At 43.6% G+C, this 17,610-nt stretch overlaps 1 protein-coding gene across 2 annotated transcripts in view; it reads left to right on the forward strand.

The window, feature by feature from the left end:
• The first annotated feature begins 379 nt into the window (after positions 1-379).
• The window catches only part of LOC142659054 (histo-blood group ABO system transferase-like), a 37,867-nt gene continuing 20,636 nt past the window's right edge, over positions 380-17,610 (forward strand). For both annotated transcript variants that reach the window (XM_075834768.1, XM_075834769.1), the window contains exon 1: positions 380-479. In XM_075834768.1, the coding sequence (XP_075690883.1) occupies positions 458-479 (22 nt within the window). In that variant the 5' untranslated portion in view covers positions 380-457. The remainder of the gene's footprint in view (positions 480-17,610) is intronic.

Raw genomic sequence — 17,610 nt, forward strand, 5'->3', positions numbered from 1 at the left:
AAAAATAAAATCTCACACCGCTCCTTTGACGAAAAAATAAAAAAATTATGGCTCATAGAAGACGGGGAGTGAAAAAAGAAAACATAAAAAAATAAAGAATGGCTTGGACTGAAAAGGTTTAAGGAGTGGTACATCACCTTTTTTTTTTAGTATGTTTTTGAAGTTTTCCTATTCCTACAGCCAATCCTTCTGCAGGTTATTACTGCTAGAGCCTTTACAGCCCCCACCGCGGCATCCCACCTTCCTACATACAATACAGTACACAAAGCAGAACAAATGAAAACTTTGAAGATTGCACAAAACAAACAGAGTGCCGGATACCCAATGACAAAGGAGAGTCTGGCCCTTTAAATGATGAGGTTTGCAATTCGGAAAGGCATTCTGCTTATTTCAGCCTGGAGCAGCAGAAGCTTTTCAGAAAGCCTTAGCAGCTGTTCCCCTGGAATAACTCATCAGGATGTGCTCCCAAAAGTGGCCGTGTAAGTAGCGTCTCGATTATATTGTAAATGCTGCGATTAAGTCTGTTATTTTCCTATAGGCCCTATCATATGTGTCCATGCTGCAGCCTCGGATGTTATATAGATATATATATCTATATATATAAAACAGGATAGACTAGTGGTCTATAACTGTTGTGAAACTGCAACCTCTAGCATGGAAAGTCCCAGTTTGGAGATTACTGGGTTACATGTATATAGGACTGGGTTCATAAACTGTAATGGAGAAGAAGGGGTTAATACGAAGCTGCGGGCTGATACAATTGTAATGTAGCAAATGTTTATTATAGGATCGCTTTATAACGTGGGGGGTTCATGTAGTCCCACAGGCATTATGTGCGGCTGACAGTCCTCAAATGGATTAGAAGCATAGGGACTCCGGTAGATAAGGCGACCCACCGGAGATAGGTGCACAAATATTAGATTAGATGTGGGCAAATGCTCCTGGTAAGCAAACAATCCGTCGAGTGGGAGCCAAGTGGTCTGCTGCCCACCAACCAACTTACAGCCTGAGCCAGTACAGATGCCTCCCCCTCGCCATGTTTAAACCTGAGACAGTCACAGATGGTCCCCCACCCCGTTACAGCCTGAGACAGTCACAGATGATGCCTCCACCCATTATAGCCTGAGACAGTCACAGATGATGCCTCCACCCATTATAGCCTGAGACAGTCACAGATGATTGCTCCAACCATTATAGCCTGAGACAGTCACAGATGACCCCCCCCACCCATTACAGCCTGAGACAGTCACGGATGATTGCTCCAACCATTACAGCCTGAGACAGTCACAGATGATCCCTCCCCCCGTTACAGCCTTAACCAGGCACAGATAAAGGCAAATGATACTTGTAGTTCTCCAGCAGGCATTAGATTAAAAATATTGAACTTTAATTAATCATTTAAAAATAAAAATAAATAGTGCACTCCCAAAAAAGGTTACCGCTCACGAGTTTCGAGCCTGCGTATGGGTCTTAGTCATAGCTGGTTTGGGACAGGAAACACCCGAGTATCTAGTATCGGAGAAAAAATCCACCCTCCTGCTCATGCATAATTTACATAGCACGTTATCTCATTAAAGCTGTGAGTAAATATCATGTTTGTATGAGCCTAATGGTATAAAAAAAAGTTACGGTATATTTGGGAAAAGTGGTCAATCACAATATCAGACTAATAAATCACCAACAGGATAAAAACATGAGATCGGTCCTGAGATTTATACCACGTGGAGTTCTTGTATTTAATGTCAGTATCCAGAAAGCCTCCCTGGTTAGTAAAGTCCTCCTCCGATACCCCCCCTTTTCCAGGGTCTATTATCCTTTTTGATGGCATAGACGTCTACGCTGTTAATATTACCATTACGTATATCTAGGAATTGTCTAGATGAATTGTCTAGATGTTCCAGAAAGAGTGCGGGTCCTGAGATTTTCTGTAGGAATTGCCCCTGAAATGTGCTCTGCAATTCTAACTTTAAAGGGGTTGTCCAGACATAAGAAATTGATAGCCTATCCTCAGGATAGGCCATCAAAATCCGATCGGTGGGAGTCCAACTACTGGCACCCCCGCCAATCATCCGTTTTGAAAGGGCTTCGGCACTCGTAGGAGTGTTGCTTCCCCTTCATTACTGTCACTTTTCGTACTGTAAATGGCCGACACACTTGTAGTGGCGGTTCACAGGGTTACAGCCTTCTCCTAGAAAAAATGGAAGACCCTAGTAGTTGGCAGGTGTATAATACAAATGCAAAAAACTGTTGTGCTGGAGGCAGATAAGCACCCAATTTCCCAACTACTATATAACCAACAGTAAAATATAACTTTTATTAGTATGCTTTAAAATGTCCATGTGGGGACAGCAACAGATGCATTGTGGTTAAAAATGTGGCCAAAGCCAGCTGGAACTGACTCTATATCTGCTATGTCTTGTCTGTGACAGGATAGAGTGTCGTAAATACAACGATGTGACTGCTTAGGGCAGCAGCTGCAGACTGCTTGATAATGTGTGAGTGCGTCAATGAAACCAGATATACAGGCTAGTCTGGCTTGGCTATTAAAAGTATCTTAGCCTTCTCCTATTCACTTGTTTGGGAAAAAGCTGTAATAATGTGAACCACCGCTACAAGTGCGTCGGCAATTCACAGAACGAGCAGCTGATCGGCAGTGATGCCGGTAGACCCCCACCGATCAGATATTGTCGGCCTGAGGATAGGCCATCAATTTCTAATGACTGGACAACCCCTTAAAGTTTACCGGTGGAGCAGCATATATTTTGTAAACGGCATTCTCTGCAGTGGGCCATAAATATCACAAATGTGCTGTTGCAATTAATGTACGCTTAATGTGTGACGAAAAAAACGGATTTGTCATTATCCTGTATTTGCATAGGCCCCATTGTTTTATTCCGCATTTGCAACAGTCATTGTATTTCAGCCAAGTTTATTTCCTTATTTTTTAAGGTACAAGCTAGGGGACAATAAAGGGCCTTTTACACCGACCGACAGTCGACCGATGCAGCGAGCGACGATCAACGAGACATCGTTGATCGGTGCTCGTATGCTCCTGTCACACGGAGCTATGGATGGGAACAAGCGGTCGTTACTCCGATCGCTCGTCTCCATACGTTATTATGTCGGCAGCGCGAATCCCTGTTTACACACCAAGATGTACTGCCTACAGCGATAATATTTTACTTTTTAAAAACGATACGATCAGGAGATGATCGAGCGTTTGCTCGTTAATCTGCTGATCGTTCCACTGTTAACACAGGGCAATTAGACCCAGTAAATTGTTTTTCCTTCCCGTGACTCAAAGAGATAAACTAAGCTCTAAATTCCTCTAGATCCCCTGTTTGAACTTATTGGGCATGTGTCTTTATCCATGCCGAACATCTATAGAACACCACCTTGTCGTAAAACAATTTGGCATGATCAGATTATATACAAAGATCATATTTTTTCTACAATTATTATGTAAATAAGCCTTAACCGGATTTTTTCAGGTTTAACATTGAGCGCTGACTCACGTCAGAACATATCTTTAACCCCTTAATGAGCAGTTGAACGTTAATGACATACAACATTTTTAGGTTTTAGCAGCCGTAATAATAATTTTTCCATTGACGAGGCTGTATAAGGGCTTGTTTAATTTGTCAAATAGTTTTTAAAATTAGCGTTGTTTGGGGGTTTATATTAAATTACTATACAAGTTTAAAATATATATATCTTTGTGATGAGGATATAGAAAAAAAACGAACTTTTTTGGGCTTAGTTTTTTTTTTTAATGATGAGGTTTCACACCAAACAAACTTTTTTTAAATGAATTCCGCAGGTTATTATGGTCGTGTGCACTTCTAATAAGTATTTTTTTTTTTTGTTTTTATGCAATTAAATGGATTTTATACAAAATAATCATGTTTTTGTTCTTTTTTTTTTTTAGCCTTTTTTTTTCCATTTACAGCCATCATGAACGTTTATATATCCACTTAACCTTAATAAATAAAAATAAAATTACATTCCAAGTCCTCCTCCCATAATACCCCGGGGTAAAATCTCCTCTTATTATTTTTTTTTTTTTAGTAAATTCTTTGTTTTTAGATTTTGAACAAAGAAAAGGGAAGGGATTTACAGAAGAGTGGAAGAGGATTTTAAAGGAATAATTTATAATATAGAGAGATGTCTCTGCTATTACACGCAAGTGGAAATTTGACTGCATTCAAAACGAGAAGACAATTCAAAATGAGTCAGATAACAAATGGCATTGGATGCCTAAGATTTGGAATAGGACGGATCCACTTTGCCTTCTATAAATAAAAATCGAAAGTTTTGAATTCTTGAAAGAGTGACCAATATTAAAAATTTAATTAAGCAAATTTCATTCATCCATTCTAGAATAGCTGTAGCTGTATTCAGGAGGTAGGGGGTGCTTGATTTCGAATTTAGAATCTGGTAAGATGTATCTAAATTAATAATACAAGATTAGAACTTTTGTATCTTTGTAGCTTTTTCCAAAAAGCTTGAGTTAGGGTCCATTTTAAAGCCCCATGCACACGACCGTAAAATCGCCCCTTAATTACGGGCCCATTCATTTCTATGGCCGACGGACAGCTTCCGGTATGTCTACAGGAGGGGGTCTGTGCTGTAGAAACCCGGCCGAAAAAAATAGGACATGTCCTATTTTTTTATTTTACGGACCGTTCTCCTAAACTTTATAAAGGGAGCATGGCCCGTAAAAACGGCCGGCTGCCCGCGGCTGTCCGAGCTCGTAATTACCCGGGGACCCTGAGGAGAAGATAGAAGCAGCTTTCGCTGCCTCTATTGGTCCCGGTGATCATGTGACTGGTCACATGATTGCCGGGTGGCGTTAGTGGCAGGCTGCTGCTCGATCTTACTAGACCCAGCACAGGCCTATTAGTGACAATCGGCACTATAAGAGGGCTGATTTCTCCTGTAACTGGGGCTGCTGTGAAGCCCCAGTTACAGTGGCAAAACATGGTGTAAAAAAAGTAACAAACAAACAAACCCCAAAAAAGCTTCCCCCTGCCAATCATGGTCATAACACTAGCCCTGACCCAATTACCCTAAAATAGATATGTCATATATTAAAATTTACGGTAGACAAGACCGATCACAAATAAGAGGTCTATTTTAGGGTAAAACTATGTTATAATCAGAAAACAATAGCTAAATGTAAAAAAGCTTATTTTAAATGATAGAGTTCTGTCTAAAAGGAGCAGAGTTATTTGGCTCTTTCTTTCTTAGTGTATTTGAATCTCTATTATCTTTTATTTTTGGAATAAAATGGTTTGCGTGTTGTTTTTTAGTGAGAGTAGTGCACCCCTGTCCACATTTGTCAGCATTCATGTAGGATTTGAATTTCGCAAAGTAAAATTTTTGTTGCAGTTCAATAGCTCCTTGAGCTCCATTCTAGGTTTAGTAATTCCTTTTCTAATTTGGATTTCTTGTGTTTTAGCTGTAGCGTCTTTATTTTTTCTAAAAAGGTCTTTGATCTTTTTGTTTCCCTAGAAACTAGTTCAATTAAATAACCTCTAAATACTTCTTTATGAGCTCCCCAGCTCTTACACTGTCCGTAGCAGAGACGCCCCCTTGCCAGTTCGGCAGAAGACTGATCTTGAAAGCTGAAGAGTGAGAGTAAGAGCGTGCGCAGGGGATTATTTAAATATCGGGTGCCAAATATAACGGCACCGATATCTAAATAACAGAGGAAGGTAGAAGGAAAATGTAAAGTGCCCCAGGGTTTGTGCAGCCCTCCCCATTACATGCTGCACTCAGCTGCACATGTATGGGGAGGTGAAAGGTTCTCTTTAAGGTACTATTACACGGCCCGACACGAGACAGCTCGTTGATCGGCGCCTGGTTGATCGGCGCTCCTTACTACGTTCGTTCGTCCCCATACATTACTTTCAGATCAGCAGCTAATTTCCCTGTTCACACCGGAAGATGTGCTGCCGACAATGATGATTTTTTTAGTTCTGCATAAAAGAGAAGATCCGTGAATGAACGAGCGTTTGCTTGTGGATTGGCTGATCGTTGCCCTTATTTCACAGGGCAATTATTATAGGGAACGAGCGTTCATATGAACACTTTTTCGTCTGATCATTGGCTCGTGTAATGGGACCTTAAAGAGGATCTTCAAAACCACAAAAAAGGCCATACTTACTCGGTAGGTGGGTGGGTGAAAACCCGTTCCCATCAGGACGCAGACGGGTCAAAGAATGCTGCAGAAGGAGTGTGCATTAAATAGTGATAGCCCCTCCCACTAGGCTTGAGGGGAGTGGCGAACTAAGTGCTCAAAGGTGTGCGATAAATGAGTGTTAGTGTAGTGCTAGGGTGTGAATGTATGGTAAAAAATAAATATGTATGTATGAAAGTGTCAGAACTGTGTAATAATGTAATAAAAATAAATAAATAAATGTGATGAATAGGGGTCAGTGCTGTGAATAGTACATGGGGTGTCAGTACTATGTGTAATACGTGGAGGGATAATGTGCTGGTCGTCAGGCATGGCGTATCTTGCCGAATAACAGCCTATTTGTAACGCCGCTAGTGTTAGCTACCCACCCACCTACCGAGTAAGTATGGCCTTTTTTGTGGTTTTGATGATATCTATGTCCCATTTTTTCTGTGTTTTTAAATTAGGAACGAAAAGTTCTGGTTAGGGACTCGCAAGGCACTGGGGACCCTTGACGTTGGGTTGCGAGCTTTGCGTATTTTGGCCAAAATTACAACTAATACCCCATGTTTCATGGATATTTCTTACTACGTATACTACACTTTTTTTCAGGACGCAGCCGGGTCTTATATGCTGGGAGGGCATGATGTGCTGGCGTTTGGTTTGGAATGCAGAGCAGCCCGCTTTAGCTAACACTAGCGGCGTTACAAATAGGCTGTTATTCGGCAAGATACGCCATGCCTGACGACCAGCACATTATCCCTCCACGTATTACACATAGTACTGACACCCCATGTACTATTCACAGCACTGACCCCTATTCATCACATTTATTTATTTATATTACATTATTACACAGTTCTGACACTTTCATACATACATATTTATTTTTTACCATACATTCACACCCTAGCACTACACTGACACTCATTTATCGCACACCTTTGAGCACTTAGTTCGCCACTCCCCTCAAGACTAGTGGGAGGGGCTATCACTATTTAATGCACACTCCTTCTGCAGCATTCTTTGACCCGTCTGCGTCCTGATGGGAACGGGTTTTCACCCACCCACCTACCGAGTAAGTATGGCCTTTTTTGTGGTTTTGATGATATCTATGTCCCATTTTTTCTGTTTGTGTTCTTAAAGAGGATCTGTCACCAGTTTATGAATGCCCCATCTCCTAACTAACCCAATAGGCGCTATGATGCTGATAACTACAGTGTAATTAAAAAAAATAATTAAAAAAGTTTATTATTTGCAAAGTTAGGAGCATTTTTCTACATATGATAATGTGTCTCTAATAGCCAAATAGGAGGCGACGGGGGCGTGGCCAGCAGTCGATGGCGCCGGACGCATAATCTAAGAGCTCCGTGCCCTGCCACACAGATCCAGCAGCCTACAGCGGGGAAAGGTGCCACATATGGGGAAAAAAAGACCCCAAGTGTCTGGACTCACCCCTGCAGCACAGCAAAAGGTCGCCACCGCTCCACCAACGTTAGACGGCTACTTTCTTCGGCGGCATGCAACGCCGCTCCCTCAGCCTCAGCAGCGGCCATCTTGGACAGCCTCGTGTCGGAAGGACCGGGAAATGTCCGAGCAAGGAGAGGAGGCAGCTCCCCATGTACAGGGTAAGCTGAATAGCCGGATGGCTAAAGTTCACCCTCCCAGCCCCCCTATGCTGCCCTCCACCTCGTCCTGTGAACAGCAGGGAGGGGGATCCCCTATCCCAGGAGCAATGGAGGCCATGCCACGTGGAGCATCAGCTCAGTCAGAGGCCCCAGTACACCTGCTTGAACCACCAATGTCACAGCCCTCAGCACAAATGGCCCTGCAGGTTTGGCCTGCACCTAAACCTCAACGGCCCACGATCCAGCAGCCGGGGAGGGGAGACGATCTGGGGGATACACCATCTTTGACCCCCTATGCCCAGGCCCCTGTATATGCCTCAGATTCTGACCTTGAGGATTCTGCCTCGCTACCCTCAGATGTGCCCCCTATGTGGAGGGAATGTTTCTCACAGTTGCCCACTAAAGAGGACTTTAAGAGTATGATACAAGAAGTGAAGGCAGCTTTTCGCTCAGAATTGGCAGGGGTGTCGCAGCATATACAGCAGATTGCTACTAGGCGCCATGTCTCTGTGATACAGTCTTCAGTGTCCTCCCAGCTGGCGTCCATTAGAGATATGCAACTGCACCTGGAGGATTTGGATAACAGAGGTCGCCGTCATAATATACGGATAAGGGGTATACCGGAGCCCTCGGGGTCTGAAGACCTCCCCATCGTGTTAGAGACTATCTTTAACGACCTTTTGGGTGCACCCCCCGCTAATCGGATACCGCTTGACAGAGCACATAGAGCACTGAAACCAAAATCCATTACATCTCAGCCCAGAGATATCATCTGCTGTGTCCAGGACTTCCGTACTAAGGAGGACATTATGCTTAAAGCCCGTCAGTGTAAAGATCTGGAGTATGCCGGTGTGCCGATTCAGTTATTCCCGGATCTTTCCTGGATTACGTTACAGAAAAGACGTCTGCTTCGTCCACTACTCGCAGCCCTGCGGGATCACAATATTATTTATCGATGGGGGTTTCCGTTCTCCCTCACAGCCCGAAGAGATGGCGTTTCTGCAACCCTGAGCTACTCAGGGGATTTGCCTCATTTCTGTGACTCCCTTGGTATACCAACGCCCAAGATGCAGAATTGGGAGACTCCTTTGCCGCCTTCGTCTCCACTTCCAGTCTGGCAGTCGGTCCGAAACAAGCGGAGGACCTCTCCAAGACGACAGTCTAACCGAAGTTCACCGAGACCAGATTTGATTTGATGGACGCTGCGCTGATACACGGCACCTCCGTAATATATGTGAAGGAGCCTGGTCACCCATACCAGCTGCTCCCCTCACCAGTTGCACTATCCTAGGCTAAAAATGCACTTAGGAATATATTTCTGATTTTATGTTGCTTCTCTTTAATTCGTTAACGTAAATTGTGGCAGGGCGCGATTGGCCTGGATACACGTGGCTCATTCACCCCCCCCTTTTGTTTTTTCGGCCGGTACGTATTTATACGTACTTTTGTACTAGGTTCCTCGACTGTTGAGACCCGACCTCCTCTTTTGATAGGGGTAATTTGTTTTGCAGTTCTCCCTCTGTTTTTAGAGAGAGTTGCAAAGGGTAATATAGTATTACTAGTTTTCTTTTGTTTTAATATCACCCGCCACGGGGTATAATATTCTTCCTGGTAGTACTTTCTGAGTTTGTTTGAAATTCATTGAGCTTATGCTTTTCGATTTGTTCTCACTGCAGATATGTGTATTGTCTCCCTGGTACGTCTTTACCCCAGTGTCTTTCCCTTCCCTCCTACTTTCATCCGAAATAACACCTGAGACGACAGTGAATCCTCCAAGAACCTCCAAGGTAGAAGGACGCCATAGAACACTGCTTGCTTTGAAACCGACATGGGACTGGCCCCGAGATAACTGTGAGCTGTATACATCCGCACTTTCCACATCATTCTTTGCTCTTTCATACATCTTTGATCATGGTTAAATTTGTCACACTTAATGTCAAGGGTCTCAACTCCAATGTGAAGAGACGCTTACTTCTCAGGGAGCTGAAATCGCTTGGAGCGGAAGTCGCTTTTCTGCAGGAAACACACTTAGATTCATCCGGAACTTTCCAATTTGCCCGAGGGGTGTATCCTGCTGTGTACTCTGCCTCGTCAGGTCGCAAAAGGGAGGGGGTGGCCATTTTGATAGCAGCTTCCTGCCCCATACAAGTTCACACCTCACATCTAGATCCGAAAGGCAGATATGTTATAATAGAGGGGACTTTGTTTGGACAGCCCATTGTTTTATGTAACGTTTACTCCCCTAATACCGCACAGATTCCATTCCTACGTAGACTCCTCTCTAAACTCCAGAAGCTTCCTAGGGGTGCATGGCTGGTGGGAGGAGATTTTAATGTCCCGTTCTCCACGTCCATGGATAGGGTCTCTCTTACACACGCTACTCCGACACCCACCCTTACAGGACTTTCTACACGTTTTAGGCAACTAATTAGGGAGCACCAGCTCTATGATTTATGGCTAGTGGATCACCCAGGTGATAGGTCCTATACCTTCTTCTCCCATACGCACTGCACTCACACGCGCTTAGATTACTTCTTTGGTAATGTCCCTGCCCTCCGTGCGCTCCAGGGGGCGGATATAGACCCCATCTCTTGGTCAGATCATGCACCAGTTTCTGTGTCCTGGCAAATAGGGAAACCAAATACGAGAGTATGTCATTGGCGCTTAAACGAAACTTTGATTTAAGTCCCCTGCTCTTAGGGACAGCCTGGCCGGACATATGCGGGAATTTTATGCACTTAATGAGGGATCGGTTCCTTCTGTATCCACTCTTTGGGAGGCGCATAAGGCGGCGATGAGGGGGCAATGCATAGTAATGGGATCTAGATTGAAAGACTCTAGGGCCAAGCAGTTGGCTCTCCATCGGATAATTGCTAAGTTGGAGAGAGAAATGGGGATTAAACCGGCGGTCCAGACACTACGGAAATTGATAGAGGCTAGAGCACAACTCAAGGACTTAGCTATGAAGGGGGTAGAAAAGTCATTACTATACACAAAAAGGAAATATTATGACAAAGGTAATAAGGCACACTCGCTTCTGGCCAGACTATTGCGGGATCAGGCGACTGATCGTACTCCACAGGCGGTTCTGGATAAGGTGGGCATACTCCAGCATCACCCAGACACGATAGCCACACTTTTTCATGACTATTATAAATCCTTATACCACCTGCCGAATACCTTACCACCTGGTTCGGCTCGCCGGAGGGAAACGCTGCAAGCCTATCTCTCTTCCTGTGCTCTCCCTAGACTGAAAGATGAGGAGCTTTCATCCCTGAATGCCCCGATCTCTGCGGAGGAATTGTTTGATATATTGAAGGACCTCCCTAGTGGTAAGGCCCCTGGACCAGATGGCTTTACATATGGGTACTATAAGACCTTTGCGGAGATCTTGGTTCCACGGATGGCTTCGTTATTTAATGAATTCCTACAGGGTTCTCCCATCCCTCAAACATTTCTGCATTCTCACATCACGCTGATCCCTAAACCGGGTAAAGACCACGCAGAGTGCTCCAATTACAGACCCATAGCTCTTCTGAATTCGGATCTAAAAATTTTCACCCGTCTTTTAGCTAATAGACTCAATGTTTGGCTCCCTTCTTTGATTCACAAAGACCAAGTGGGCTTTGTGCCTCTTAGGCAAGGAGGAGACAACACACGAAGGACCCTTGATCTCATTGATGCCCTCCAAAAGCAAAAGGAATCGGCGATCCTTCTTAGTCTAGATGCAGAGAAGGCGTTTGACCGCTTGGGATGGCCATTTATGTTCGAAACTCTAAATTCATTAGGGATTTCGGGCCCTTATTTGACAGCGCTGCGTGGTCTCTACTCCAAACCGACAGCGGCAATTAAACTCCCACACTCCATCTCCCCTCCGTTTCAAATCTGGAATGGTACACGTCAGGGGTGTCCCCTATCCCCACTTTTATTTGTGCTATGCATCGAACCCTTAGCAGCTCAAATACGGAAATCCAGCGATATAGCGGGGGTCCAGATACAAGATAAAGAGTTCAAGGTTTCCCTGTTTGCAGATGACGTCCTCTTGACTATCACTAAACCTCATACCTCCCTTCCTAACCTTACTACAGTTCTCCGTAGGTATGGGAGGCTGTCAGGGTATAAAACTAATACATCTAAAACAGAAGCGCTCCCTCTTAATGTCCCACACCAGGAGCTCCAGCTACTCAAACACAACTACACCTACAACTGGAAGGAAACCTCCTTGACCTACTTAGGAGTTCAACTCACCCCCTCCTATACGTCGGTTTACAAGGCAAATTTCCCCTCTTTGTTTGTAGAACTACGTCAGCTGTTGGCCAGGTGGGATCCTCTTCCCATGTCATTTTTTGGGCGCATAGCAGCGGTCAAAATGACCTTGCTCCCTAAATTACTGTACTACTTTGAGACTTTGCCGGTAGCAGTACCTATGAAGGAATTGCGGGCCATGCAGTCTTCTATCCTCAGGTTCATATGGCACTCCGGCAGACATTGAATTCCGAAATCAGTTTTATTATCGGGTCGATCTGCGGGTGGGCTATCGGTCCCTGATGTGATGAAGTACTACTGGGCGGCACACCTCCGTCGCATACCCAGTTGGGTGTCTTTAAGGGCATACAATAAATGGACCGAAATAGAGAAGCTATGGATGGCCCCGGTTCACCCAAACTCCCTGTTATGGGGCGACCCACTGGTAATGCCGACTGCATCTTTATTGGGTCCCATGAGATTTCAAAGGGAGGTGTGGGAAACCTGTAAAAAACGCTTTCATTTGGCGTCGGGTTGCCCGCCCTTGACTTCGATACTCTACACTCCCACTATTCCGGGGGGCACTACCCCCCGAATAGTCCGATTGTGGACTGGAATTGAGGTATTTCACCTGGCTGATATGGTTGATCCCCACACGCAAGAGCTTCACCCGTTTTCATACTTTCAAAGACATCATAATGTTCCCTCCTCTGCATTTTTTCACTATCTTCAGGTAAGGCATTACATGCAGCAAACTTTCAGATCCACGCGGGTCACTGCACCTACAAGCTTCGAAAGGTTATGTCGGTATGCTACCACCACTAGGGGGCTTATTTCAGCCATTTATGCAATATTGCTATCCCCGGAGGGTCCCCCTCCGCCTGGGCATAGATACATGTTGAAGTGGGAGGCCTTACTGAATAAATCCATCCCTCTCTCATTATGGCAGATTATTTGGTCGCAAGCAGCTAAAACCTCCATCTGCACTGCATATAAGGAAAACCAATATAAAATCCTTATGTTTTGGTACCATACCCCTGCCTTTCTGCATAGCTTCAATCCGGGTATTCCGTCGAATTGCTGGCATTGTAGAAGTCAGAGAGGGGATCTGTTCCATATTTTCTGGAGCTGTTCACTGGTACAACAGTATTGGTTGGAAGTTAAGAACCTGGCATTGGCGGTGTTGCAGCAGGATATTCCCTTAGATCCTCTTCATTACCTCATGAATGTTCCCCCTAGGTCTTTGGGGAAATCACCAGCTCGACTCTTTCGACACTTTCTCACAGCCGCTAAGACGTTGATAGCTTGGAAATGGAGACAGACAACCCCTCCCTCTCACATTGACCTAGTAACTAGAATAAGGGAAATACGTACAATGGAACATATGACGGCCTCTATTGACAATGAACTGGACAGGTTCAAAGTGGTGTGGGACCCGTGGGACAAGTATTGGATACAGGGATCTCTAGATTAGGTTGTAGGTGGAGCTCCGACTATCCCCCCCTCACCCCCTTAACCACCTGTGTCTTTTCCCTGATGTCTTGTTTGTCTATTGAAAGTTAATGTTTTACCATGTGAATTGCATGGTCCTCCATGCTGCTTTAAGCTATATGTATACATAGTTACATAGTTACATAGTTACATAGTTAGTACGGCTGAAAAAAGACACATGTCCATCAAGTTCAACCAAGGGAAGGGAAAAGGGAAGGAAAAATTACTACACATAGGAGCTAATATTTTTTTGTTCTAGGAAATTATCTAACCCTTTTTTAAAGCCATCTACTGTCCCTGCTGTGACCAGCTCCTGCGGTAGGCTATTCCATAAATTCACCGTTCTTACTGTAAAGAAGCCTTGTCGCCTCTGCAGCTTGAACCTTTTTTTCTCCAGACGGAGGGAGTGCCCCCTTGTTTTTTGAGGGGGTTTTACAAGGAACAGGATATCACCATATTTTTTGTATGTGCCATTAATATATTTATATAAGTTAATCATGTCCCCCCTTAGTCGTCTTTTTTCAAGGCTAAATAGGTTTAATTCTTTCAACCTTTCCTCATAACTTAAATTCTCCATGCCCCTTATTAGCTTCGTTGCTCTTCTTTGTATTTTTTCCAACTCCAGGGCATCCTTTCTATGAACTGGAGCCCAGAACTGAACTGCATATTCTAGATGGGGCCTCACTAATGCTTTGTAAAGTGGCAATATTACATCTCTGTCCCGCGAGTCCATGCCTCTTTTAATACACGACAATATCTTGCTGGCCTTTGAAGCAGCTGATTGACACTGCATGCTGTTATTGAGTTTATGATTTACAAGAACACCCAGATCCTTCTCAACAAGTGAATCCGCCAGTGTAGCTCCCCCTAGGACATATGATGCATGCAGGTTGTTGGTACCCAGATGCATAACTTTACATTTATCTACATTAAACTTCATTTGCCAAGTGGACGCCCAAACACTTAGTTTGTTTAAATCTGCCTGTAATTCATGAACATCTTCCATAGTCTGAACTATATTACATAGCTTGGTGTCATCTGCAAAAATAGAAATAGTGCTATTAATCCCATCCTCTATATCATTAATAAATAAGTTGAATAATAGGGGTCCCAGCACTGAACCCTGGGGTACACCACTTATAACCGGGGACCATTCAGAGAAGGAATCATTGACCACAACTCTCTGGATACGGTCCTTGAGCCAATTCTCAATCCAATTACAAACTATATTTTCTAAACCTATAGTCCTTAATTTACCCATTAGGCGTCTATGGGGGACAGTGTCAAATGCCTTTGCAAAGTCCAAAAACACTAAATCCACAGCGGCCCCTCTGTCTAGACTTCTGCTCACCTCTTCATAAAAACAGATTAGGTTAGTTTGACAACTTCTGTCCTTAGTAAAACCGTGCTGGCTGTCACTTATAATGCTATTTATTGTCACATAATCCTGTATATAGTCCCTCAATAGCCCCTCAAAAATTTTCCCCACGATGGATGTTAAGCTTACTGGTCTATAATTACCCGGGGAAGACCTAGAGCCCTTTTTGAAAATAGGCACCACATTTGCCCTGCGCCAGTCCCTTGGCACTATACCAGTCACTAGAGATTCTCTGAATATTATGAAAAGGGGGACAGAAATAACTGAACTAAGCTCTTTAAGAATTCTAGGGTGTAACCCATCTGGTCCCGGAGCCTTGTGCACATTTATTTTATTTAATTTAGCTTGGACCATCTCTACATTCATCCAATTCAGTATATCAGCCGATATATTAACAGCACTGGCAGCGGCTACATCAGCTGCTCTTTCTTCTGTTGTATATACAGAGCTAAAGAACCCATTTAGTAACTCTGCCTTCTCTTGATCCCCTGTGATCAACTCCCCATTACCATTATCTAGGGGTCCTACATGTTCAGACCTTGGCTTTTTTGCATTTATATGCTTGAAGAATTTTTTAGGATTTGTTTTACTATCCTTGGCCACCTGCCTTTCATTTTGTATTTTTGCTAATTTTATTACATTTTTACAGATTTTATTAAGCTCTTTATATTTTACAAAGGCTACAGCTGTACCCTCAGATTTGTATTTTTTAAATGCCCTTTTTTTGTCATGTATTGCCCCTTTCACAGAAGGTGTAAGCCATGTGGGGTTTAATTTGAGTCGTTTATACTTATTACCTGTAGGAATAAATTTTGCACTATAATAACTCAAAGTAGATTTGAAAATCTCCCATTTATCATTTGTTCCATTATTTGACATTAGTTCTTCCCAGTCCATATCCTGAATTGCAGCCCTCATCCTGGGGAAATTGGCTTTCTTAAAATTAAATGTTTTTGCCCTCCCAGCCTGCGTTTGTTTTTTACAGTATAGGTAAAATGTAACTATATTGTGATCACTGTTACCGAGGTTTTCACGAACATTGACATTCCCAACAAGATCTGCATTATTAGAAATGACCAGATCCAACAGAGCTTCACCTCTAGTCGGGTCTTCCACAAACTGGCCCATAAAATTTTCCTGCAACAGGTTGAGGAAATGTCTCCCCTTTGCAGTTGAAGCCGAACCATGACACCAATTAATATCCCGGAAATTAAAATCTCCCATTATCACTACAGTACCCGCCTGTGCAGCCCGCTCCATCTGTTTATATAGCTGAACTTCCATCTCCTCAGTTATATTGGGGGGTCTATAGATTACACCAAAAGTAATTTTTTCAGTGTTTACCTCCCTTTCTAGTTCCACCCACAAGGTTTCAACCTCCTCACAGTATTCACCCACTATTGTCTCTTTCACACTCGCCTTCATATCACTTCTCACATACAGACATACACCACCACCTTTCCTATTTGTCCTGTCTTTACGAAAAAGTGTAAAACCCTGTAGATTTACAGCCCAGTCATGTGAAGAGTCCAGCCATGTTTCAGCAACACCAACTATATCTATATTTTCTTCCAGTATCAAGGCCTCCAGCTCCCCCATTTTACTTGCTAGACTTCTGGCATTTGTGAACATACACTTTAACTTGCCTGTCAGTTTTTCACTTTTGTTATCAGAAATGTGATTTGACATTAATCGTTCCTTTTTATTTACACTGATGTTTTGTAACGAAAGGATCTCCTTATCCTGTTGTCCAGTCCTCTCCCCACATTCTGTTTCTCCCCCCACCAATATAGTCTGACCCCTCTCTAACCTGGCTACCCCTTTTTTTTTCTACATTGACCTCCCTCACACAGTTGAAATCAAATAGGAGGCGACTCTTTCTGTTCACTCTGGACGGTGTCATGTTTTCTGGATGACGCTGTCCAATCAGCATACAGCTTCTCCCCCTTCCCTGCCCAGCAACACAGCGTGATCCTATAGTATACAGCTTCTATTCCTGACTGTGTTTTCAACTGGTGATATCTCCAGTTGTGTCACAGCTAGAACTGCGATCCATGGTGTCAGATTAGAATCTCCTCTTTCATATGCCACCAGAGCCGCTGTTCTAGGTGGTCCACAGCCGGAGATATGGCTATTTGAAGTGATCCCCCTTCCCTCCAGCCTCAGTCTCTCACACTGTGTGAAGCAGCTTCATGCTGATAGGACAGCGGCAGAGGCTGGGAAGTAGCGCCACCTCAGGAGAATCGCTGCTGTTACCTCCCACTTATCTAGTATAGCCTAATTTACATATTTTAAAAAAAAAGCTCATAAACTTTTTGGGGACACAATTTTCACTATTATTATCAGTGGGTCAGCGCCTATTAGATTAACTAGGAGATTGGGCGTTTCTAAACTAGTGACAGATCCGCTTTAAGTTTCTTGCTAAAATGGGTTTCCTCGTCTTTTGGAAAGTAAACGTTTTAATATAAGAGGGACGTGATCTGATTGCGTAATCTAACCGTATTTCACCTGTGCTATGGAGCTAAAGAGATGGGGAATGAATGATCTATTCTTGAGTACTCTTTATGTAAAACAGAGTAGAAGGAACCTCTCCGATTTCACTGGGTCTCGCTTCATATTTAGTTTCTTATACATTTTTATATAGTAGGTAAATGATCATAGTCTTCAATTTGCAGCAACTCGTTGAT

Source organism: Rhinoderma darwinii, chromosome 8 (genome assembly GCF_050947455.1).
Source record: "Rhinoderma darwinii isolate aRhiDar2 chromosome 8, aRhiDar2.hap1, whole genome shotgun sequence".
In the NCBI taxonomy this organism is placed as follows: domain Eukaryota; kingdom Metazoa; phylum Chordata; class Amphibia; order Anura; family Rhinodermatidae; genus Rhinoderma; species Rhinoderma darwinii.